The sequence below is a fragment of the Pteropus vampyrus genome, unplaced genomic scaffold (genome assembly GCF_000151845.1).
Source record: "Pteropus vampyrus isolate Shadow unplaced genomic scaffold, Pvam_2.0 Scaffold257, whole genome shotgun sequence".
Lineage (NCBI taxonomy): Eukaryota > Metazoa > Chordata > Mammalia > Chiroptera > Pteropodidae > Pteropus > Pteropus vampyrus.
In genome coordinates this window covers 453308-478665 of record NW_011889038.1, presented here as the reverse complement: position 1 = coordinate 478665, position 25358 = coordinate 453308, and the positions used below count along the sequence as shown (strand labels likewise).

General features: G+C 49.9%; 2 protein-coding genes across 7 annotated transcripts in view; one reads left to right on the top strand and one right to left on the bottom strand.

Annotated features, from left to right (window-relative positions):
• Positions 1–3273, top strand: part of SMC1B (structural maintenance of chromosomes 1B) — a 55431-nt gene extending 52158 nt beyond the window's left edge. The window contains exons 24-25 of the mRNA XM_011374987.2: positions 1529–1639; positions 2788–3273. Of these exons, the coding sequence (XP_011373289.1) occupies positions 1529–1639; positions 2788–2889 (213 nt within the window). The 3' untranslated portion in view covers positions 2890–3273. The remainder of the gene's footprint in view (positions 1–1528; positions 1640–2787) is intronic.
• A 1639-nt stretch (positions 3274–4912) lies between these two features.
• FAM118A (family with sequence similarity 118 member A) lies at positions 4913–24322 on the bottom strand. 6 transcript variants are annotated; one of them, XM_011374971.2, is made up of 10 exons: positions 21124–21716; positions 18149–18204; positions 17140–17395; positions 15386–15607; positions 13301–13429; positions 11663–11948; positions 10299–10433; positions 9949–9981; positions 9159–9236; positions 4913–6115 (listed from the first exon to the last, which is right to left on the bottom strand). In XM_011374971.2, exons 2-10 carry the CDS (start codon positions 18193–18195, stop codon positions 6096–6098), a joined length of 1206 nt encoding a protein of 401 aa, XP_011373273.1. In that variant the 5' UTR covers positions 18196–18204; positions 21124–21716; the 3' UTR covers positions 4913–6095. The 6 variants fall into 6 exon arrangements, 5 of the variants coding, with proteins under 5 accessions (XP_011373273.1, XP_023376116.1, XP_011373274.1 ...); XM_023520348.1 differs by lacking the exons at positions 10299–10433; positions 21124–21716 and adding an exon at positions 24305–24322 and having other exon boundaries at positions 17140–17392; XM_011374972.2 differs by lacking the exon at positions 21124–21716 and having other exon boundaries at positions 17140–17392.
• Between the last annotated feature and the right edge of the window lie 1036 nt (positions 24323–25358).

The following is a 25358-nucleotide window of genomic DNA, read 5'->3' as shown; positions in this document are numbered from 1 at the left end:
GTTTATACCTTAGTCTTGTGAGCTTGGCTAATGGTCCACCTCTGAGAGAAGCATTTACTCTTAGGATGCCACTCCGGCAGGTTCCGAGTCTCTAAAGCTGACTTCCCTGTTTTCTTACTCTGGTGAATGTCACTTGAAATGCCAGGCAGAATCGGGGGACTTTCAGGAGTTGCAGCCTGAGGAACCTTCTAATGGTATGATCGTTGCCTCTCATATTTCCCAAGTTGCACTTTTCTAACCCAGATATCCGTAGGCCCCAGGTTCCTGAACACGTCACAGTAGGCACAGAAATAGTACAATTCCACATGTGCAAAATTCAGAAAACAAATCCCCAGCCTCCTGAACCTTGTACAGCAGGGTCCCCAACCCTTGGGCCATGGACCAGTACTGGTCTGTGGCCTGTTAGGAACTGGGCCTCACAGCGGGAGGTGAGTGGCGAGCGCGTAAGCTTCATCCATATTTGCAGCCGCTCCCCAGCACCAGCATCACCATCTCGGCTCCACTTCAGATCATCAGGCATTAGATTCTCATGGCAGCACCGGGCCCTGGTGCCAAAAAGGTTACAGACCGCTGGTGTAGAGGACAGGCAAGAGCCACAGTCTATGGACCTGCTAGACTTTGGGGTAACTAGGGGGGAAAAAAAAACAGGAACAAAAGAATATCTCCGTTTGTCTCTCAATTGTCAGCTAGTCTGCATCAGCTAACTGGACTCTGAGACCTGACTCATTTGTGAGAAATCTTCCCTTTGGTTAATTTGGGCACTTTATTCCCCATGTTCTGTGTGTGTTGGGGGGTATAGCATCTACCGTGGTGGATTGCCTCTTGGTGGCATTTAGGCTGTCCGTATCTTCTAGCAAAATCTAGATGTTTGTATCAGTGGCATCTCCAAGTACCAGGTCTTACTTAAGACTCTTCTACTGGCACCACCCTAGTATTAAACACTTGTGGTGTGTCTGAGTTCTTCATCATTCCCCACGTTCTAAGCAGAGTTTGTTCACCAAGATGCTTTCTGTCCAGTCTGTTCTGTTCTGATTCTCATTCCTTGGACTTGACCTTCTGGAAGGAACCACTGAGTTCCTCTCTGACCAAATGATAGATTATAGATTACGAATACATTTATCGTTCCATGTTTTCCCAGTCTCCAGGCTTTGAGCTGGCAAAATAGGAAGCTGGAAGTCTACATACCAGCCCTTCTTCAGCCCTGCACAACATCCGAGTGCTCGTTTTGTTTGATCTTGTTACAAAGACTTGATTGCATATTTACAGGATATTATAGTTTATTCTTAAAAATATTCAAAGGTTTTGGATCATAGACTTAATGAGGTTATATATATTTTATCAAACTTCTTAGTTTAGAATCAGGTATTTCACTTCTGGCATTGTAGTAAATTTACTGAATTACCAGGAAGGCAGGAAAGTGTCTTGACACCTAAAATGGGCAGATTAAGACAAAGAGAATACTGTCCCCAGGGACCAGAAAGGAGGCCTTTTCTGGTTGGTGAAATGTGTGTGTTTTATGTCCTCCCAGGTATCAAGTTACATCAAAGAGCAGACTCAAGAACAGTTTCAGATGATAATCATTTCCCTAAAAGAGGAGTTCTATTCCAAGGCTGACGCCCTGATAGGCATCTATCCAGAGGTAAAGGCGGGCAGGGGGCCTACGAATCCAAATTTGCAGAATAGTATGATCATTTTATTTGTATGATAATAGTACACATTAAGTACACAAAGCAAACAATATTGTAGTCACATTTCTGTGATGTTTGAGTGTTTTAGGCAAAAACAAATGCATTATGGTAGAACAAACGAGGACCCGTTTATCTTCCAAAAGTACCAAGGGAGAAAACAAAGCAACTGACCAAGTTCCAAGCTGCACAGTGACTTTTAGAATTTGAACACATCTTTCTTAAGCAGCTCAGAGTACTTAACCTGCACTAATGAAGCAGTTGACTAATTCTGATCATTCTGATTTGGGATGATTAGGATTTACTTAAGGTTTCCTTTAAGCTCAGCTAAAAGTTAAGTTTTTTTTCCTGTGCATACAAAATGTTAACGGACCACTGGAAAAATGCTGCAGAAGTGAGATGAAAACTCTCATTCCAGTGTAGGGAGGGAAAAAAATCTTTCTCCTCTACCCATCGTAGGACCTCCGGCCAGGCCTGTAGGTCAGCCCAGCAAAGACAGATCAGTGAGAGAAAAGCAGACTTTATGAGCATGCGCATCACACATGTGCGCGTGGCGCTCCCCGCCATGGGAAACCGAGAGGGGTGGCTAGAACTCAGCTTCTCTGCCATCTTAGGCTAAAATGAGGAAAAAGAGTTGGGGGCATCAAGGCCGGGGAGGCAAATGATGGGAAAGTGACCGGGAAAATATGGTAAACGAGGGGTGTTTCCATTTGCTCTGCAGATTCAAGTAAGTGCCTTCTCCACTGATAGCAGTTGCTAAGTGTAGAGAGGGTGTCATCTTTTACATAAATGTAAATTTCTTTCACAAAAGGAAAACTTGTGCCTCTTTTTAGGACTTTTCCTGCATCTGCTGGTTTTCAGTAGCTCAAACCATCCACATAGCACAGAGCCACATTTTGGGGTGCATATTCTAGGGCCCTTTGCCAGGTAATGCAAAAGCCAGAGGGAGCAAACTGAGGTCAGTGCAGACAACTGACACCTTCTTAGGTGACATAGGGAGCTCCTTTTTAAATGCAAATCCAGATTCACTAATGGCCCTTATTTTACATGTCATAACCTCCCCCCCCCCCCCCCCCCCCCCCCCGTCTGCTTTCCATTTCAGCAAGATGACTGCATGTTCAGCCGAGTTTTGACTCTAGATCTTTCTCAGTACCCAGACACTGAGGGCCAAGAGAGCAGCGAGAGACCACGAGAGTCCCATTAGGACTGAGTGCTCCGAGTGCCTGCCAGCTCGAAGAGCAAATAAGACAGGTCACACAGTGGTCAGGGTCATCGTTTAGTTCTCATACAATGTTCAAGCAGCTCGAATAACAAACATCTGAAGCAAGCGAGACAGCCTGTGCGCCATTTAAGGAAAAGCTGAACTGTTAACCAGCCCAAGATGCCGTGGCTCCTGGCCACGGAGGAGTGGTCCAGCCTCATGCCATAGGTAAAGCTTCCTCTGAGTTAGCTTTGAGTTTCAAAAAACCCAAAGGTGTAATTTTGTACCACAATTTTAACTTCCATTTTGAAAGCCAGTCAGACAAAAATATTTGAATTCTACATCGTCGTCACTGTGGTCTTGCCTTGCCCATTTAAGTACCTTTAAGGGTACATATTCTTGGTTTCTAAACATACTGGTTACAGGGTGTTGAGCCTGGGTTTTATAAGAAACTGTTTCATAGGAACTGATATCAACGTGAAAATATCAGTGAAAAATAAAAGTTCTAATTTCAAATGTCTCCAATCTACAATTTTATAAACAAACAAAAAAATTAAGGTGAAACTGAATTATGTCTGCTTTGATGCAATGTAAATTTTTCTAAATCTACTTTCTGTTAAGCACATACTGAAGAACACAGATTTTTCCAAGCACCTAATTTCTCCATTAATCCATTTGCAATAGTACATTTGTTTCAGAAGGGAATGAAGACTGAGGTGCTGGCGGTCTTCTGTTCAGACTGCTTTGGGCCCAAGTGATAACCAAGGAGTAGCCTCCTGAAGTGACAGAACCACTTTTGAACAACACTCATTGTTTCATATAAAACAAATGCACTCTGTGCCCAAGAAATAAAGTCACAAGAGCCTTGCTTCCTACCCTCACCAGCTCATCTCTGTGGACTAGATGACAGAAGCCACCGTATCTGTCCTTTGTTCCTTTTTTTAGTACTGACAACACCATCTAAATCACCAACCTCCTATGCCTTGAAAGACATCAACTTAACATTGAACTGTCCCTTTAGGGCCACCTGAGCTCAGTGTCAACCCTAATCTCTACCTGGGCTGTTGTAACTTGGACTCAGATTGTCAGAGACCCTTCAAAGCACAATGGGTTCTATTATAAGGGAACAGACCCACGTTTCTGAACCCACATGCTGTGCAGAAGACACAGTGGAAACCATGCTGGGAACTGTGAGGCTGGGGCACTGCGCTCCAAACACACAGGGGAACCTAATCAAAAATGATAGCTGGCTTACACGCCTTCAGGTTAAGAAATACACAGATACTATAGTAAATACGACACTGGATCTCAAAAATGCCTTGAAATCGACTTGCGAAGTGGGCATCCTGGGGCAAAGTGGTGGAAGGGGGGCTGTCTGAGGGCTGAGCAGGGTTCGCGTTTGGTGTGTTTGGAGTATTTGCCATATTTCCCTGCAGCCCTGTTCGGCAGGGTGCAGGTCAGCTTTCATGGAGCGCAGAGATCAGTGAACAGGCTTCTGTGAGGCAGCAGGGAAGCTGCTATGCAGGTACCTGTACAACTACGTAAAATACGACCATTTAAAAATGTTAAAAGACTTGTTTGAGGCACGAACAAACAGGGCCAGGCTTTATGCCTGACCTAGTGTTTCTCAGACAAAGCCACACACACAAAGGCGGCAAACTCAAATTGTTTCTAATTGGAGTAAATTTGCATTTTGAAGCCAGCAGGACAGCAGAACTGACTGCAGACAGATTCATTCTTTACAGTAAGAAGCCTGGTCCTTGCACGGGGCTCAGCTCTTGAACCGGCTCTGCTTTGCTTTAAAATTTCACATCCGGTTCCACATTGCCTTCCACTCTTGCAAAGCTGCTGTGCTCCATGCCAACTTTCAGATTCGGATAGCCATCCCTGATCACACTTTAATGTTTGCTTTCCAAAACACACTACTTGATTTCACGACTAACTAGCAACTCAAGGTAAAAATCTCCATTAAGTAAATAACACCAAGCAAGCCTTGTCACAACTAAAGAAAAGTTGAACGCAGAGCTGAAGTTAAAATTTTATTGATGACCAGAGTAACATAAAAGATTTGCTTTCCATGCTTCAAAAAGAAGAAAAACGTCTTCAGTGGGTAGGCTTCTGGCTCATCTCTCTTTCCCTATATATCCCAACCTTACATTTTTCGTTCTTAACTTTCTCTACACTTGTGGGGCGCTCCAGTGCCATCAGTCATAGTGCTTGGCAAGAAATGTCACATGAAAATAGGCAGCCTCAAACGGAAACCAAGCAGAGTCTCTGCCATGGCCCGGGAGTGAGCCCCGCACACAGCGCACATCTCTGCCGTGGGAAGCCCGGAAGATGTTCGCGGCGCTGCAGGCCCTTCGCGAGGTTCACCCAGCGCACCCTGCCACCCTGCACGTCCCTTCCCTCACACGGGCCATGGGAGGGGTTCCAGGAGATGAGGACAGGTTGGACTTCCCCCCAGAACAGGCTTGGAAAGCTTGGAACTTACACTCTTAACTAAAAGTTAAAAACTTGGTCTTGTGCTCCACTTGTCACTTCTCAGTTGTCAGCCACAAAACGGACCTGGACTGCACTTTCCAGAAAGCTCTGGTTCACCGTGACTTCACTTCCTAGACCTGCCGCTCTTCGGAACTGAAGTCACTGAAAACATGTCATTCCAAAGACGCCCTAGTGACCTAGCCATTCATTTAAAAACACCACTCTCCCTAGCCGGTGGAACGCAACTGTCCATTCATTCTTTACTATTTGCCGACATAACAAACATACTTTAAATTTCTTCCTACAGTAATAGATGTTTCCACATAAAAATTATAAAATTTAAGAGTCCGGTTTCTTATTTTCTCTTTGGCAACTACTGTTGCTTGGACAGTCTTCATTCTCCCCCTTTTATTAGGAAAAACCACCATGACCAAGAGGGCATGTCAGATGGGAGCCAGAACCCGGGTCCCTCCCGTCCCTGAGGTAGCTGTCCACCAGGCCGCCAAGGCTACCTGAGCGTGTGCTTCGCCTCCCAAGCGGCTAACTCACGGTGGGACGCTCACCGGCCTCTGAGGGCCACACCCCCACGTGGCTCTTTCGGGGTACGTGACAGTTTAGAAGTGAGAGATCCGTGTGGCGTTCTCTGAACATTCCTCGTCGTCTGGGTATGGCACTGTGGGTACAGAAGGCTGGTTTTCAAGTTGCAGGTTTTATTGGTTTTAAAGATTTCAAGACCCTCCAGCATCATCTGTTCAAACAAAATGAAAGGAATACCAAAATGTTAAGATTCGGCTTGAAAAAGTCCGCAGTTAGGATTTCGATTGCAGAAACTTTGTACAGTTTTTCTTATGTGCTAAAGACAGAAAACGCCTCCTGTCATAATGGAAATAGCCTTTGTCCAGAAATGGCTTTGCATCATAAATACCATCAGAGGACAAGCAAATGATGACATCTGGTTTACAAAGATCCACGGAAATCTCAACCAACAGAGCTGGGTGAGCTCTCCCTTCTCGGTGGATGGGGGCAGGCAGTGTCAACAGAAGCCTGCGGAAGCCAGGGGACACGAAGGCCAGTTCATGCACAAGGGGACAGCATGCAGACGGGAGCCTGCCCTAGTGCCCTGAGCTCTCCAGCCAGCAGGGGTGGCCGGCAGCACTAAGGTGGTCTGTCACCCACATGCAGGACAGGACAAGCTTTCTACAGGAGAGAGACCAGAGGGCTCTCTGCCTGGGGAGATGTGGCTGCTGGTGTGGCGCTGGCCTGAAGGGGACTGGGGGAAACTGCTGGCCACTGGTCCACAAGTCCACCAGGCAGGAGGCCCTGGCGCCTGGTACACACACCACTTGAGTCCCGCCCTGTTTTTGCAGCAGCAGCGGGAACCCACACCATGTACAGGGACAGAGGGACAGTCACCTGGGCTGCCTTCCCAGTCTGCAGCTTGAGGGACCAGACGTGAGTAGAACAAGGGGCAGGGAAGATGCTGGTGGGAAGAACCACCTGCCCTGAGGAAACAACTCAAAGGACATGAATCTCATGTCGTTTCTCTTTAATTACAGATGTCCCTATCACAACCCACATATTTGCTGTAAGACTGCAAAGAATTTTATCCAAAATGCTAACAGTTGAACTCTCCCTCTAAGATACATGCTGCATCCAGGGGACGCGATGCTGAACCGCGCCAGCTGTATCTCAGCCGGCCCCGCACAAGGCTCCCAGCCCTTTCCCCTTCGCCCGCCACCGGACAGCAAGAGGCCAAAGCCCCATCTGTCTCCTGCCGCCAGGCCTAACTCAGGCCACCACTCCCTCTGCGAGTAGCCATTTAAAAAATTACACTGTTTATTTTACTTGATTAAGTGTTATTTGCCTTCATTAAACAGCCAACTTCAACAGTACATGTTCCTTGTACAGAAGGCAAACGCAGCACCACAGTACCGCTCAAGCATCCCCACTGAGAAATTAAAACAAACGGTAAGTAAATGGGTAACTGATGTGTTACATGCTTCATAGCTCCAGGAAGGCCTGGGGTATTACACAGGTGCTTAAGAGTGTTTTACTGAGGTTTCCTTATAAAGTAATAAAAAATAAACCCCGTCATCTGAAACCCCTCCAGACCGATGTTTTCAGGAATGGACTAGAGTCAGGGACCCATGGAAGCCTCTGGTTTCTCTAGATATTTGAAAAGATATCACAGTCATAAAATAACAGATGCTCTAAGAAAGAATAACTCCTAAAACAGGAGCTCCGAGAAGTTAACTATGACACTGTCAAAATAAAAATCCAACCCAAAGGCTGATAGAATTTTGGGAATCTCCTAGAAAGATTTTGAGAAAAAATGAAAACAAAATGAAAATTAAGACATTAGAGAAAACAGTAGAAATCATTCCAGATCTCACCTAGTGTGAATTCAAGGAAGAGGGAGCAGAGAGGTAAAACCAAGGAAACTGCAATGATTCCAGAACTGGAGAAATGGAAGAAGGAAAATGGAGCAAGGTATGTAAAAGAATCCACCGACATACGTCCTCGTGAAACTTCTAACAAGGAAGACGACCAGAAAGGAAAGCAACAGGCACCTCCAAGCCACTGAGAATGGGGTGGGACGCTCGTCCGCAGGAAGCCTACACGCTTCTGACTGGCGCTCCGGGGGGAAGAATGAACCGAGAACCTCCCCGTAACCACCCACGGAGCCTGAGGACCCCCCAAAGACACACCAGCCCCAGGAGCTGGCCTGCAGAAGCTGCCTGAGGAGGGTCTGGCAGAACGGGTTGGGGAGATCTGGCAGTAATCTAGGGGCGTCCCAGGGTGACAAGCAAGCAGCGGAGCAGAACTATGTCTTGGGAAACGGGCAGTGTGACGGAGAAGACGCATACATTAAAAAATACTGTGAAAAGTCATTTTGTGGACAGCAGCGGAAAGAGGAATCTAGAAACTCCTCAAAAAATAAACAAGGAATATCAATAAGCAACAGTCAGAAGGGAGGCATGATTAGTGTAACGTGAGTGAAAACACATTCGGCCTTGACAGACAGAACACATCTTGACGTTGGGCCCATTAACACGACAGAGTCGGCACAGTCGGCTAACTAGGAAAAATATTTACATCTTTTTAATCAAGTAAATGATTCTGTTCTCCAACTTTGAGAGTCAACCTGTAGAGCAACTGGAGGGCTAATTTCCTCTCAGTCCTGTAACCATGGAGTCCTTCGGACGTGACCATGACGGGAGGAAAGCGGGTGGGCTTAGGGAAGTGGGCTGAGGAAGGGCAGGTGCGGAAGGCAGGGGAGGGGCCCAGAGCAGGGGGAAGTCACCGAAATGCAGACGAGCACATCCTCTGAAGGACCAGAATGACTCGCTATGGAAACCAGGGAGTGGGGACAGCGGAGAAGCCAGATCGCCCCGAGTCAGCAGAGATGACCCACTTAAACAGTTCCAATAAATCTCATTCGGTCACAGAGGCAACAAAACACAAATGACCTAAAGGAGTTTTCTCTGGAGACTAAGGTGACAAAGTCAGGACAGTCAGACAGGGGAGTGACGGAAAAGTGGGGCGGTCCTGCCAATGTTCTGTGTCTTGACCCGGATGTGGTTCCGTGGGTGTGTCCGCTGAAGGCTCACCGGCTGACCTCACAGCCCGTGCACTGTGTGTGTTTTTCCTCAATAACACATTCCCTTAAATTTCCGAAGTGGGTGCCTCTGGCGGGGCAACGACCTGTGTGCCACGCCGTCCACCCACAGCAAGGGCAGTGAGACCCGGCCCTGTGGCCGGGACCCCCAGCCAGGCGGGTGGCCCGGTACCTGCTCGCCGGGGCTTCTTCGACACTTCGACCCCGTTCTCTTCCGACTTCCTCTTCGCGCAGTCCTGACAGGCGCTACCTGAAAGGCGAAGGCTCCTATGAGAAAGCGGCTCTCCCGGGACCCGATGTCCCACCGCGGACCTCGGTCCACTCAAAGGCTTTCTCGAAAGGAGCGGAGGGCCTGGGAGGCAGCTTTAGTAAACGCTCAAAGTGGAAACGAGGCGGGAGCCGCGCGCGCACGTGTCTGATTCCTGAACCGCCGGCTCCCACGGCCGTGGAGCCACCTAGCTGGGTCCGCGGGGACCGGGCCGCGCACGAAGCCCAGCCCACGGCTGCCATCTGGCCAGCGGTGACCGGCGTGGACAAAGCCGGTGCCAGGGTCACCCAGGGAAGGCCTCCGGGCGGGCACTTCCTGCAAACTCAGACACGGGCTCGGCGGAGCCAGGGGAAGAGCGTTCACACTGCGAACGCGCTCGCGAAGGCGGAGCGGCTTTGCGACTAAAATTTCTGAAGGGGACGGGTCACGGTTAGCGCAGCCTGCACAGGAGGCTGGAACACAGAATCTTGTCCCGACCTCCCTGTGACTCTGGCCGTAGGGCTGGGATTATTCCCAGGCCCACGACTGACAACCGTGCTTCCCAGTGGCGGGGACCATCACGGAGGCACCACCGTGTCATCCCTGGCAGAGCTGTTCTAACACAGGCCACGTTACGTAGCGTGAGGACACATGTGCGACTGTACAGACAGCGGCAGGAAGAGAAGGGGCCGACCCAAATCAAGATGCGCTTTACCCAGCAGCGTGGTGCTGTCCACTCGGTCGGCGTCTAGGGAAGAAAGGGAGACAGACAGTCAGCAGAAGAGACCCTACGTCCCTCCTGCTCCGGCCGGCAGGGGAGACAGTGGCGAGGCCACAGAGACAGGGCGCGGGGAGGCCCACTCGGGCACGCTGTGGAACGGTGGGCTGGTTCGTGCCCTGTCCTCTCCACCTCCCAGGGCCACACGTGAAGCCCCTGAGCCGGCCCGGAGCACGGCGTGGCACCCGCTGTCACTGTTACTTCCGTCATCACCAGTATGCCACCCTCTCTGGCGAGGAGAGGCACCTCACGAATTTAAGTACAAATGTCCTCAAGGACACACTCACAGATAACAAGTCCCAAAGATCTTTCAGGCCCCTGGCAGCTGCCAAGGTCTGGAAAAGGGGCCTCGGTGGGGACAGGAAGGCGCTCCAGGAGCCCGAGCTCATTGGGGTTCACAGTGGGTCCTGGTCCTCCGGGTACTTGTGCGTGTGGAGGCAAGAGAGGGGGTGGTTAGGGGTAGAGGGAGGTGAGCCGCTGCCCCTCTCCAGAGCCACGCGCTCGGGCCCGTCCGGGGGACACACTAGGCAGTACGTGACTGCTATCGGTCCGGGATCCCAATCCTGCTTCAAAACACCCGGCACCAAATGGCTGGGTCATGCCCCTCTCTGAGCTCGTCTCGTCTTCTATAAAGTCACAGTGGCTACTGTGACTGAAACTGAAATCAGGCCAAGGTAACGTGCACAGCAGCGTGTGTGACACAGCACGCGTCAGTCTCCTCCTTGTGAGAAACTGGCTCCTGCCCTTCCTGTACTTTCTATGGAAATGCAACCTAAATCAGTCCGTTTTGCTAAGTATTAGCAATTCTGAAAGAACGCGTGGGAATAAGCTAAGGTGCTGGGTCCTCCGTGCATTCGGTTACCCGTGAGCTTAGCATTCTCCGGTCTTCAAGTTCACGGCCGGGCATGTCCAGCCGTCTTTGTGCTTAACCCAGTTCCACCGTGTAGGTGAGTGCGTCTGGGTTTCCTATTACAACTGGACGACAGTCAACACAGGCTCCTCCGAGTTTGCCATCATCCAGACTTCATGGCACCAGACTCAGAGCCAGTAACCGCCCGCAGGCCCAGCTACCTGACTAGTTTGGTCATTCCCGGCAAGTGACAAGCTCCCCAAGGAGAAGGGACAGGACAATTACTTAAAGGGTGTTGCACGCAGCAAAACGGAAAAGACGTGGTTTGAAAAAAGAAAGAAAAGTCTTCATAAAATCATTTTGTGCCTCTGCGGTCTTAACTCCTAAGATGGAGTGACAGGATGAAGGTATGAAACATCCTCATCTTTCAGGTCTCAGTATCACAGCGGATGGAGCTGGCTGGGCAGTTTTCTTTCTTGGTTAAAGTAACCTGAGGCGTGGCATGTCATCTGAAACAGGAATAAACACTCCCAGCCACACGCACGGCCTTCCACCAACAGGTCCTACTTACAGACCATGGCGATCGTACCGATTACCCCGACCGGCCATTTTTAAAGTATTCAGAGACATCTTCCAGAAATAACTGGAAGACTGGTGAATTTAACGGTATATAACATAAGATCTCAATTTTATTTTGTGGTATGTAATGAATTCTCAGGGTGAGGGGGGGAAGAAAGGCCAGAAAACACTGGAAGAACCCTATCGGTTTGTATACTGCAAGGGGAAAAAGGAAGCCCGTACCTGGACTGCGCTGTTTGCAGATCTGAACGGCAAGGTCCTGCACATATCCTGGAAAATAGTCGAAACAGTCCCCGTAGGACACGACCTTGATCCCGTGCAGCAGCATGTCTGCCTGGTGCTTGAAGAAGTGGTCCTCGCTCTCCTTGAGCACAACCATGTAGTGCTCCAGATCCACCTTATTCGGCACCGAGTACAGGAAGAGCGCCTGGAATATCTGGTCGCGAAGGGTCTCTCCACAGCCCACAAACAGGAAGGACTTGGTGCGGTATAGGTTCTGGAGAACTTCCTGTGAAGGAATAGCGACGGTCACCTGAGTCACACATCTGCGCCTGGACATCGCTGCTCCGTCACAGGCCACCCCCGAGAACCGCACGGAGGAACACGGCGAGGCAGCGCCTGGGCCTCAGCGGCACCGAGTGCCAACTAAGGCCGAAGCTGGGCTGATGCCTGCCTCACGGAGCCACGGGGCGTTGTCCTCTCCAAGCCAGGGACACCAGCCCACGCCCCGCGTCCATGCCCAGTGTCCGCGAACCCAAAGGACAGCCTACTGCCCGCCCCACGCACCCACCAATCCTGTTTATGTAGTCGCTCAACCCAAATCTTGTAGAATTACATACAATTTTAAAACATAAAATAAAGATATTAAATTTTTCAGTTTGGAACTGAGCACAGGAAACACCCTGGAACTGACATGTCTTAGTGGATCACGGATGGGAACTTCTGGGGGGGTGGGGGCTGCTGTCAGCAAAATGGGGTTTTGGATGGCGAGGGAAGCAGAGCTGAGGAGGGACCAGTGACAGTGGCCCCAGGGAGTGGGCACAGGGGGAAGCAAAGATCACATGGGGTCACTCAGGCAGGCGGGGTGGGGGCACCACCAAAGCGGACAGCCGACAGAGGGCCGGCAGCAGCTCAGGTACACCTTGTCCTGGACATGGCGACGTGGGCCAGGAGCCTCAGCCCCATCATCCACATGCCACCCCTTGCCGTGGTCCACAGCCCGGGGGGAGCCCCGAGGGACTCGTGCCTGACCCTGAGCTCGCCAGGCACTCAGTGAAGGCACTGGCGTTTCCATGTGCTGAGTGGAGAGAGTTCATAAAAGGCGGGCGAGCGGTTCCCCACACTTCATTTCGTCTCGCCTATCAAGAAAGCCTTGCAGAGAAGGAAGTCTTAAAACTGGATTTTGAATGCTAAAGAGAGTGCGGGGCAGAGAAAAGGGAGGAGGGTATCAGACAGGGTCTCCTGCACGGACCCGGGGACCATGACGAGGGAGGAGAAGCAAGAGGACAGCACTGGGGACCGTGCGGGGCCTGCGGGTCACGCTGAGGAAACTCAGCTGTCCCCTGAGCAGGAGTCCCAGAATGGCTGGTGGCAAAGAGAAAGTCGGGTCGGACCCGCATTTTAAAAAAAGTCCCGCAATAAATGTTTACTGAGCACCTGGGTGATGTGCCAGACGCTGTGTCAGGCCCTGGACAAACAGTTGGGGGCAGAGGGGCAGGCCCACCCCCTGCAGCCATGTGGACCCAAAGTGCACGAAGGCCTAGAGGCCGGGAAACCGCTCGGACTGCGTGCGGCCAGACGGCTGGTGGCCACCACGCGGCCCCACGGGGCACGAACACCGCGGAATTAGGCGGGCCGTACCATTACTTCCGGGTCTTGAGTCACATCCTTATATCCTGACGGGTCCAACACCAACCCACAGGGGTCTGTGTACAAGCCATGGATGTGGAGAACCCCGTATTTGATGTGTCCTCTCGCCCACTGAAGGACCTGTCAAAAATCGAGCCCAAAGAAGAGAAAGTGGGTATTACTGAAAAAAGATGTAAATGGGTAGCGCCTACATAGGATTCGTGGTTTTTCAAATCTCCTTCAGAAAGAAAGATGTTTCCACTTATAATTAAACCTTTAAAACCTAAGAGTAACTCAGCCATTAGCGCTTCTTCTTTGTCACATTGTATCAGAAAGAACATCTTTAAAGACAGTGCAGAAAACGCCTTTACCATCTGAGATCACAGCAGCTGTTCAGACTGATTACAGAGCGACTCGAGGACTTTCACTAAGTTACACGTTGTACTTGGATTACTGCTATGTACATCGTGTTTTTACACCCAGAAAAAATATATGGAAAAAGTAACATCAAACCACCCTAAACTGATTTCGGTTCCAGATTCGGCACAAAGGTCCTTAGAAGACGCACATCGTGTACGTTCCGTTTCATCTTCACACCAGGGGCTTTTGCTTTGGCGGGCAGCATCGGCGACACGGAACACCAGCAGCTTCGCCAGCATGAAGCAGGCAGGTGAGCAGCTGGCACCTCTGCCATATGCCATCGCGGTGTGTTTCCTGGGACACCAGAACCGTGAGCAGGCCTCCCAGAAGGGACCATGCTGCTCGGACATTAGAGCAGGGGTCCTATCCAGAGAGGGTGCGACGCCACCATGCGGTCACACCGGCACAGTCCCCACGCCGGTCCGCGTGAGTCCACGCGCACGGGACCGCCCGCCATGCTTTCTCTGCCACACTCTGCAGAAAGGGGACCCAAGGGGCAGGAGCCGAGTCCCCACACGACTCAGGTCCTGAGTGAGACGTCGGGTTCCTCATGTACAGGGGCTGAGGCCTTCCCTCACGAAGTGACCAGACAACGCGGGTGGCGGTATTAGTAGTAATAACATAAAACCCGTAAACAAATTGACGAGGCGTGACCATGCCATGAAAGAAATGTACTCAATAAAATGAACCCGTGTTCAACCTCAGTAAAGAGAGAAATAAAAACGTTACATTTCCACCTATCCTGTGGGTAGAATGTGTTTTGCTTTGTTGTTCGTAACGCCACGTGTTGGCGAGATCCGGGAAGGAAATACAGGCATCCCTCGGAGACTCAGATGCCGCAGAAAAGGAGGACCACGCGCAGCGCGTCGTCATCTCTCTGCTGGAGAAAAGCGCACGACCGTGCAGTGCAGCAGCGCGGGCCGCCTGTGCGCCACACTCGGCTGGTCCGCGTCAGCGGGCACTCCTGGAAAACAATCTGCTGACTTATATCACCTGTCTTTAAAATATTCGTACCCTTTGACCCTGAAACTCTTCTAGGAATTTATCCTAAAGAAATAAATAGAGACAGAAGCATGAGGATTTCCGCTGTAGCGTGATGTCTAATAGTGAAAATATGCTAACGTAAGAGAAGGGTAACGATACCTTACTTTTAAAATTATACCGCCATTTAAAAATCATGCTTTTAAAAACAGCTTACTGACAAGAAAATACAGTATTAAAAAAGTCAGGGTAACAACTATATATATTATAATCTCAATTTGTTAAAAGATAGAAAGCAAATTAACCAAATTCACAGCAATAGGGCTGTGAGCGATTCTCCGTTCCTTAGCTATTTTCTTTATTACCCATGTTTCCTGTAATGAATAAATGCAGGTGAGGAACTCTGGCACATCAGGAGACGAGAATGCAAAACAAAAAGGCACCAAGTGCAGGCCATAAGGGGGTCCTGGGACATTCAGGGAGCTGCCCTCCGTGCCCCGCCACTGGGAAGAGGCGAGCTCAGCGTTAGGGCCGAGGCAGTGGGGTTTCATGGAGAGCTGACAGCGCCTTTCCTGCCGACTGACTCCCTGCTGTAGAGACGAAGGCTTCTTCCGCATCCACCCAACGGTGCGGTGCCGACACTCAGAGCCTTCCCCTTCCACCCGCCTCCCGCCCCCGGGGCCCCGCAGCCCGAACCTTAGTCTTGTCCTTCAAGTCCAAGGACTCCATGGGCTTGTTCTGCTGCTGCCCGAAGATCTCCAGCAGGTTGTCATAGTTGGTGGTCAGGACCATCGTGCCCCGCTCCATCAGGCCGAGGATCGACTGCAGCACCAGCGGGTTCTGGATGTGCTGCTCCAGGTTGTCGAAGATCTCCATCAGGCAGTCCTGGAAGAAGTTGGGCTTGGTGTCGCCTGTCCGCTGTGGGAAGGTGGGCCGGGAGTTACAAAAACATCGTTTGTCAACAACGACCGGGCACCTACCCAGGTAATATTCTGAGTGGAGCGGGGGGAACCCGCAACCTCACAGAGTTTATAAAACTCGAGAGGTGGGAGACAAATAATATGCAAATCCGTCAGTGATCCATCAACACTGATGAACGCTTTGGGAAAAGAAAAGGGGGAAGCAGGGGGGGAAGGGGACACGACTATGACACTGCTGGGGGCAAAGGGTGGATGGGCCCCAGGACAGCAGGGAGGGGCCTCCTCCCTGATGAGAGACATCTGAGCACAGAGCTGAGGAAGAAGGGGCCTCCGGAAAGAGATCTCCAGGCAGAGGAAGAGTGAGTGCAAGGGCCCTCGTGGCAACAGAGGAGTGAGGGGCTCTGTCAGCGGGTGAGGTCAGATCGGTGACCTGGAAGCAGATCACTTGGGGCCTCACAGGCCAAATTCCCCCTCGAGAGCTGCAAAGTACTGGTTGTCCCTTCACTGAGTCTAGGAACCGGGTGTCTGAAGGGCATCTTAAATCAGGTGACAGGCAGTGCGCAGGCACTGCTGAGACCTTCGACAGGACAAGAATGAGACGTGGCCCCTGGAGCTGGGGCGCCAGCTCAGAGCACGAGATGGAAGCTGCAGGGTGCAGAGGGCAGAGCAACACAACGGGAGCCGGTCCCCAGCGCGGTCAGGCCGCGACGCGCTCCTGGGGCCGCCACACGCAGCCCTTTACGAGAGAAACAGCAACGTCACCACACTGAAGCCAGCGGTTTGGGGTATCTTTTTACAGCAGCCTAAACTCTGCTCGCCTCCTGACGACCACCGCATACCTGTTTCATGCTTTCCCGTGTTCACCCCCAACACGTACTCCCCGCCCGACTCTCAGGTGGCGGCTGTGCTTCTTCAGTAAACACAGGAGTACGAGGAGGAGCCCGCCACGGGCCTCTGCCCCAGCATCGGCCACTGTACGCCGCGGCCGACTGCACGACGGCCTGGCCGTGCACCCGGACCAGGCAGGCCCCACGCCTGCACCGGCCCACGGACCCCGCAGCGGGCCCTGCGGCCGCGCGTGCTCTTCCTGTACAGGGCCATCTCCGCTGCGGACAGAGATGCTCGAACCTCTCCCATCTTAAAGTGTTTTCAGAAGCCACTCGTCATCTGAAGGGATGTAGCCAGCCAGCTCAGCCCAAAAACACGCCTCAAAGATACGCCTTCATGAAACGAATACGAAACCGTAAAGTTCGTCCCCAGTGCAGCCTGACGACACCCCTGCCACAATCTCACACACTGAGGCTCCGTTTAACACGGGCTGTGTCAGGAGCCCCACACTGTCCCCGGCACCACTGTTCAGAGAGATGATCTTCTGAGGGACTTACATATTTCTGGCTCGTCAGCCTGACTGCTGAGAAAAGACAGCACGTAGACGCGCAGAAATCTAAATGTCAGTCTCAGACTCGCCGGCCTGGCCCAGAACCAAGTCACTCCAGGGAAAGCTGAAGTACCTGTCTGAGAAAGACTTACAGGCGACATCTTCCGGATCAGATCGTGGGCAACAACCAGCAGGTCCCGGTCCTTCGTCACCTTCCTGCGGAACTCGGCGACGTCCCCGGGGTGCAGCACCTCCAGCTGCTCCGCAGCCTCGATGACGGCCTCGATGCAGCTCCTCCACGAGCAGAGGGCGGGGATTCCCGGGGCCACCGCTGCACTGACACCGGTGCCAATGACCAGCAGCAGTTCCTGGGGCTGCTTTCGGATGAGGCTTTTCAAAAACTTTCTGCTTCAGAACAAGGGAGGGAGAGAATGAAAGGGAACACGGAGTCCCGCAGCCCCAAAGAAACACGACGCAGGGTTCGGCCGAGTCCGGCCTGCACCGCGCGCACGAGTGCCTGTCCCCGACTCTGTGCCACGGGAAGACAGAGCCCGTGTACTATTGCTTGTTGTCTGTTTATTTTACATGTTCTATCCTCATTCCATAAAGACCTTGGGGACAGTTAGTTGTGTCTTACTCATCTTGAATCCCCCCTGGTGTAAGTGATATATTAGCGAGCGAAAAGCTCAGCAATTTTAATTCCTATGAAGTTGCAAAGAGCTTAAAAATAACCATGATGACAAAATGACCCCTGCTTGCCATGACAGATAAAATTCCTGGCAAAATGCTGGTTTTCTGCCACTTATCAACCCCAGCGCATTCCAAGATCAGCTCCTCCCCCCCGGCATCTCTTCATCACAGGCATGACGTGTGGCCTACGGTCAGGGAATTCTTTCTGGCTAAGCGTGGCATTCCTAATCTTAGATGTGACTCTGTGATGGCTGTTGCTGGGTTCGGAGACCAGGTTACGGTCCCTCCCTTGAGCAGAAAGGGAAAACTGCCTTCTGGAACGTTTCTTATGTTGAAGCGAAGGTGGCTACACGGCCCCTGAGCGTCCCTCCTGACCCAGCGTCCTCACTTCATTTGCCTCTGCAGGTGCCCATAGCACAAGGAGACCCGTGGCACTGCGACCTGCTCGAAGGTGCAGCTCACTTTATTTACCTTGATTTTTGTTCACTTCTGTTTGTTGTCTTTTCCACTGAATCCATCTGTGAATCCTACAGAGAAAAGTTAGTCAGACGTGACTTCGATTTTCAAGATAAAACTCCTTTTATTAGAATAGAATCCTGGAAGAGCGGCAAGGCTGGAATTAAAATCAAAGCTCCTGGATTTTTACTTAAATCGGAATACTTGAAAAACGCCATATACAAAAGAACCCACACCCAAAATGTCTCGTAAGCCGCTGTCCCTAACTCTGGGGGACCTGCCGGGCCAGGCCACGGCTTGGATGCAGACTCTGCGCTGGACGGAAACTGAAGGGACACTAAGGTGCACTGAGCACAGACGGTGCGGTTGCCTCCACGCCCGGGTCCTCGTGCTATCCCCTCATGGCTGTTCCAGAAGAGCTTCCGGCTGACACGGATGCCCGTGACTCAGCCCGGGGGAGAGACTGGCCAACGCGGAGCGAAGGCGAGGCGGGCCACTTTTCAGGGGAGGGTCCGGGGCACGGAGCACTGTGACTGGGGTGGCGCATGACGCTTCTCAGCAAGTCTTCCGAGAGGCCAGGCCTCCCCGCGGCCCTACTGCAATCCGGTCCAAAGAAATGACCAAAGTAAGAGGTCAGTTCTTCGCTTATGAAACAAGAATCTTAAACCAGCTAGGTCTCTATTGCCAAACTATCTCCAAACTCCACAACTTTTCCAGAATCACATTTCCCCCTAATTATAGAATTATTCACTGTAACGAGAAAATATACAGAAAAATAAAGTTTAAAAAAGCCCATAATCCTACTACCTATGAGCAATAACTGTTACTGACATTTATATTTTTCCCTCTAGGCATTTTACTTTAAGATTTTCAGTCACTTGAGACCATAGTTCACATCCTACTTTTTTCATGCATTAGAATAAGAACACGTCCCATGTTATTAAAAACGATTCATAAATATAAGTGTGACAGCTACGTACACAGAATCCTAGCTTATTTTCACGCCATCACTTACTCCATCTATGCCCCTGATGCAGGCAGGATGTTACCGTAACTCTGAGAAACCATCTTTGCGTGTTTTTTTTTAAATGCATTTTGAAATTATTTATTCAGGAGAGGTTTCTGAGAAGCAGATCTGCTGAGTTAAAGAACATGAACACTGTAAAACATTTCGGCACTCACTGCCAAATGCTTTCCAGGACAGTGGCCAGCGGAATATCCAAGGGCCTGCTCTGCCGTACCCTAACCAGCACTGCCTGAAAACCACCTTTTCAGATGTGTGATCTTTGTTTTCCCCTCAATTAAAATCAGGTCACCAAAAATAATTTTCCCGGGTATGACCCTGGAAAAAACCAAAGGAAAACTTTATGCCATCCACATATCCTCTTGTGTGCTTGACTTGAAAAGTTAATGAGATGCTTATCAGTGGACTAATTCAATTACCCCCCACCACTGCCCCTCCAAGGAAACAAGGCTTAATCAGTTTCCAGGCATCATTAGAGCTAAAGGGATCCTAAGAATACCCCTGAAAACATTTACACAACTTTGTGTAACGACCTGTGTACATGCACCTCCTCCACCCAAGAGGGAAGGGCCCAAACTTCCATCAAACTCCCAAAGGCGGCTGTGACCTTCCCCCACATGTTAAGAAACCACAGACCCCAGGTGATGACAGTGCTGCTCTGGACGCCTGTCACCTGTGGAAGGGCTGCAGTCAGAGTTGGGGCTGGGCCTACCCCGACCCTCTTCACCACTGTACTTACCACCAGGGCCATCAAAGGTCAAATCTTCTTGGTTTTTTTAACCTATTAGATATTTTCTAAGGAAATTAACAAATACTGTCTGTGGTTTTCCATGATATAAGCAGCCGTGAGATTTCAATGACCAACCTAACTACTCACCAATCCTCAGTTTTAACAACTATAACACATGACTTCTTGCTAACCAAGGTTTGAAAGCCCAGGAATATACGAGGTGCTCTGGAAGTTCAAATCACTGAGTCTGCAGCTCAGGCTCTACCCATCGATGAGCTCCCCCCGCCCCCACACCCCAATTCCTTTCTTAACCTCCCACTACAGGAGGGAACTGGAAGAGTCGCTCCTATTTACCTATTTGAACAGTTATCTTTTTAAAATTAAATTTACTGGGGTACCATTAGTTAACAACATCATATACATAAATTTCACATGTACAACTTTATGCCATCCACATATCCTCTTGTGTGCTTGACTTGAAAAGTTAATGAGATGCTTATCAGTGGACTAATTCAATTACCCCCCACCACTGCCCCTCCCCAAATAATTCACATGGCTGAAGTAGTGACCCCTTCTCGCCTCTGGGAAGGGGTCTTTGATCTCAGCCTTCTCTACACAACATTTTGGAATATTTTTTAAACAGTCACTGGTCAAAGACTCAGGAAATGCCCCAAATTGTTTCTGTGGTAAAGAACTTTAAAAATCTATCTCTAGTCCTTTCAATTACTGTTCAACTACTTTTTTGATTCTCCATATACACATGGTTATAGTTACAAACTGAAAACAACTATTGCTTTTACACAGCTACAAAACAGGATGAACAATTTAAACTTTTACGGGCTGGACTTCGCTTCATAATTAAGTAAGTTCAAAGTCTTCCAAAAAAACAAGTTATCACTCCAAGCCCTGAACACTTAAATAACAGGTGAGAGCTTGCATGCCTGTGTGCTTTGTTGCTGGTTTAAGGGCTCAAAACTCCTTCAGGGCCTGACTTTGACAAAGGTCTGGAGCTGGCTCCTTACACTTCAAACAGAATCACACAGGCTCCAACCTCCACCGGCAGATGGGCCTCTAGACCTTCACACTGACATGTACCCTTAAGGATCAAAGTAGCCAACATGGGAAGTCCTCGATTACACTAAAACTCAGCACAGTGCTCTGGAATGATGAACTGCATAGCTGCCCATATTTGGCCATTTACAGTTCATTACAGCACTACATGTTTAAAGACATTACCTCATTTCCTGTTCTTTCAGCAGCATAATCATCCGAGCCAAATCTCCCAATAACCTAGAAAGTAGCCCAAGTCTCTCCCTGTGTCCTAGGACGGCAAGCCCCAGAGTTCGACTCCCATCCCCAATGCCATTCTTCTAAGCCAATCGGATCCCAGACGACGGTAAGAAAAGCCTTCAGAGACCTTTTAGAAGCTGCATCTTTTGGTTTCCTTGGTGATCATGTCGTCACCACAGTTTGCAGGCCCAAAGCCAAGTCATCATAGCAACCCTTTTTTCTTTTTTTCAAGGACCTATCAGTATTTTCCGAAAGCAAAATCAGGCCCCAACACAGATTTGTATACGCAGTTCCTGTGCTTGTTATCTAAAGCCATGAATAAAAATCTTCACAGGGTATTTTCTGCTTAAAATTTGAGGTCATGAGTATTTTATGAACTAGCTTCAGAGTGGCCAGAGACTGCCTTGTTCTATGAACTCCCAGCCCTCAGCACTAAATAAATGCTCATCAAACTGAGTCCCATGCAAAAAAGAATAAACTACGGACACCAAACTTGTCACTTAACAGCTGGCAAAACAAAGCCTCTCTCACTCCCTAACTAGGCTGTTAATGACCTCCCAGCCCCCATCAGGCCTCCCGGTAACCACACCCCTGTATAGTCCCTCACCTACTGACCCTAGGCTTGGTCATGTGACTTCCTTGGCCAATGGGATATCAGCAAACAAGAGCTTGATGAGCACTGAGACACTGGAACCTGCCCTCTAGGAAGTCTGCCTTGTGAAGCTCAGTCTAGCCTCCTGGGAGGGTGAACGGCCACAGTGGAGAACGCAGGCACATGAGCTGACAACCCAGCACCAACCGCCCACATGGGGGAGAGGCCACCAGGGCTAATCAGCGCCAGGCAAGGAGGCAGATGACCCAGCCGCATGAGCAACCCCAGCGAGGCCAGTCGGAGACCTGCTGCACCAGGCCAAGGCACGGCCATTTGAAACACTCGCTGGCACCACTGTTCTACAGAGCCGTGAAGATCAGAGGGATGGGAAAGAAACGGATCAACGCGTGAAAGAGTTCACGAAGTTTTGAGGGGGAGGGAGAAAATGTCAGGAATAGTAATTATTGAATTGGCGTAACAAAAAAACCTAAAACTAATTACTTTCTATTACAAACTGCGCTTTCGCTTTATAAGCACAAACCGTAAATTAGAAGTTTCAAGTCTGTGGGATCTTCAAAAATATCTTTTGAAAAACTTTTCTTTCTTTCTATAAATTATCATAGGGCTTTTGAGCAGATGAAGAGCAGAGAGATGAGAGCTCCCACGCGAACGGCGCCTGCTCACGATGGAGGGGGGCGCACGGCGACACTCGAGACACACCCTCGTGCACAGCAGTGGCGAGGTCATCGCAAACAGGCACCAAAGTTTCCGAAGGCGGGGTTTTGAACTCCCTGTGCTCAATCGCTAGTGATGAAATACGATGCCCCCAGCCCAGAATTTGTGGAAAAAGTTAGACACAGGTCACTGAGACTACTTCGTGGGAGGGCGGGGCAGCCTGTCAGGGTATTACTGTCCTATCAGTCCTTCCCCTGCTGTTACAAAGGTACCCGGCACTGAGAATGGTGTGTAACTGTGCTACTCGGGAGACAGGAGACCGGGGAACACCGCCTCTTTGTGTCGTCCGTGTAACCAGGTGCTTCTGAAGGGCGGGATGTCCTTAAAGGAGGCCGGACCCATCGCTGTACTGACTACACCTGGGCCCGTCTGGACGCCCGGAGACAGCAAGCAGGCACTTCCAGCAGCCTCCCGCTCGCCAGCACGTCACAGCGGAGGGACGCACGTGCCTATTAAAGCTCAACGACAGGCATGCAGGTCATTACTCTGACCAGATTCCCACAAACTGCCCTTTTCACTGTGACCTGGTTCTCCGTGTAGACTGGGGAGGGGCCACAGAAGCAGAAATCATGAGCAGCAAGGGTAACTTTCCAAGTACGTCTGACAATCACACTTTCAACCACAAAGGAATCACCTGTGATCAGGCCGATGTATTTCCGGGGAGGCTGATTAGCATGACTAGGTTCCCCTGAGCCGGAAACAAGGCACCGATAACAAAAAGTGAGTTTCCAGAACCGCAGGAGAAGCCTGGCCGGAAACCACAACAGCTCCGCCGCAAGCAGCAGCGGAAGCACCGCGGAGAAACACGGATCTGGAGTCGGGAAAACGCCACTCCCGGCCGCGAGGCCGCTCTCAACCTCAGTTTCCGAATCTGTCCAATGGGAACCCACACCACCGACTGTACAAGGAAGACTCAGTGAGCTGAATATGTGAAGGTCCTCGTCAACTAAACCAGCTCAGCAGCCAGCTTCTCCCCCGCAGCAACAGCGGGCTTCCAACTGCATACTTTTACAAGGCAGTCACCAGAACTGCATATTAATTTAACCACAGTTCTGGTCAAACTTAATCCCAGCCATTACTAGCAAGGGAGCTTTGGAATGAATTGTTTTCTTCAATTTACAGGCAACACAAAACCTTAATTTGAACATATGCTACTTAACCGATCACTTTTATTCAGTCCAAATGAATTGTAAGGGGGAAAAAAATGCTTATTTTGTAATGATCAAAATGTGTTCACTTGCTTCTTGAAACCAGTGCTTGGGTATAAATGTTCAAACCGAGGTAATAACAAAACCCGCCAGGAATAAAAAGTTTCAAGGTCAAGTTTGAATTCAAAAACATCAAATTACTGACACTTTTTGTGCTCTTATTAGGGTCAAGAGAAAGTACGAAGCACTTTACATGCATTATCTCATCTAATCCTCTCAACAGCCCTGTGAAGTGACAATCATCATTACCACTCGCACGGCCAAGGCTGACATGAAACCCTTTTCGGAGGCCAAATGCCACGGTAAGCACAGTCTCTCATGGCTCCTAACAGTACTGCAGCTCAGAACGGCAAACAAATATACTTGACATTTAACTAGGAATTTTGCCAATGGCTAAAGCATTAACTGCTTTACAGTTTGTCCATCAGCTGTGACATCCTGTGTAACTCAAACGGACATGTTACTTAACAATACACCAATAATAGTAAAACACACCAATACAGAGGTGAAAGGCATACTGAACCACTAGCACGTATCCATCCCCGAGAGGAATAAGAGATGTTCCAGAGAGTAAACCTCCGATTAAACTTACCATTGTAGAAGCTTAGAGCTGGGGGGATCTCAAAGGTCATGCGACGCCAAATACCCTAATTTTATAGAAGTGAAAAAGGAGACTCTGAGAGGCAGTGACTTGGTCAGGGCCTCCAAGGAGTGAGGGGCAAGCTACAAACTCACTCCTGGCTCATGTCCCATCACCTTGCCACTATCCTGGGCACTACATGGTCCACTGTGACTGCAAAACTTCCTCTGAGGCACTCATTCCTACCGTTTTCACCACCAAATCCTTAACCATATCTCGGGTAAAACAATCTTATACAAATGAGCCGCACGGTTCCGCTGATCTGCAGTTTCACCTGCCTTCTTACTCCATCCATTTTCCAAAACCCCTAAGGGAACAGCTGCCATTAGGAAGATGTAAGAGGCAGCAGGGAGACGCCTCGGGCAAAACAACCAGCTCAGGACAGTTTTCTGTTTGGTCTTTGCCGGTTTATCAGGAACTGTCTAGCAGGGAACAAATAAGGAGGGTTAATCAGGGAACAACGCCACCACTTCAGAGAACTTCAGGCCCTTGGGCCCCTTGGCAGAAAGAAGTAGGATCCAATTGAAAGAGCCCAGTTCAACAATCAGGGACTCACTGTACTACTTAATATGGGGTGCATTCGTCTCGCTGAGCCTCTATTTCCATTATCTGTAAGAAAGGAATAGTATCTTACACCTCACAGAGCTGCTGGAAACACTGAAAGGGATGACATTTAGAGGAACGAAGCCTCGAACAGTGTGCTTCCCACTAAACCCTTTGCATATGATTAAATAAATTTGAAAATTCAGTTCCTCAGTCACACTAGTAACATTTTAAACGCTTGATTGCCACATGTGGCGAGTAGAGCACAGATACAGAACGTCTCATCGACTCAACAGAAAGTCCACGCACGGCAAGCACTGTCATAGTCTCCCTCCCCCTCACCCAAGTGCAGACTTCAGCAAAAGTCCTGTAGATTTTTCTTCCTAAATCTAACCCATACCCTCTGCCACTGCTTTAAAGTCCTCGCAAGTTGTCTGACTGCTGAGAGCCACCCTGCTTCCAG

Excerpts from the sequence above, each read along its gene's own strand:
- FAM118A (XM_011374971.2), bottom strand. The coding sequence starts at position 18,195 with ATGGATTCAGTGGAAAAGACAACAAACAGAAGTGAACAAAAATCAAG. Across the intron at positions 11,949-13,300 it reads CTCAAGACCCGGAAGTAATG|GAAGTTCTCCAGAACCTATA; the intron begins GTACGGCCCGCC and ends ATTCCTTCACAG. Across the intron at positions 9,237-9,948 it reads GGACAGCACCACGCTGCTGG|GTAGCGCCTGTCAGGACTGC; the intron begins GTAAAGCGCATC and ends TTCGCCTTTCAG.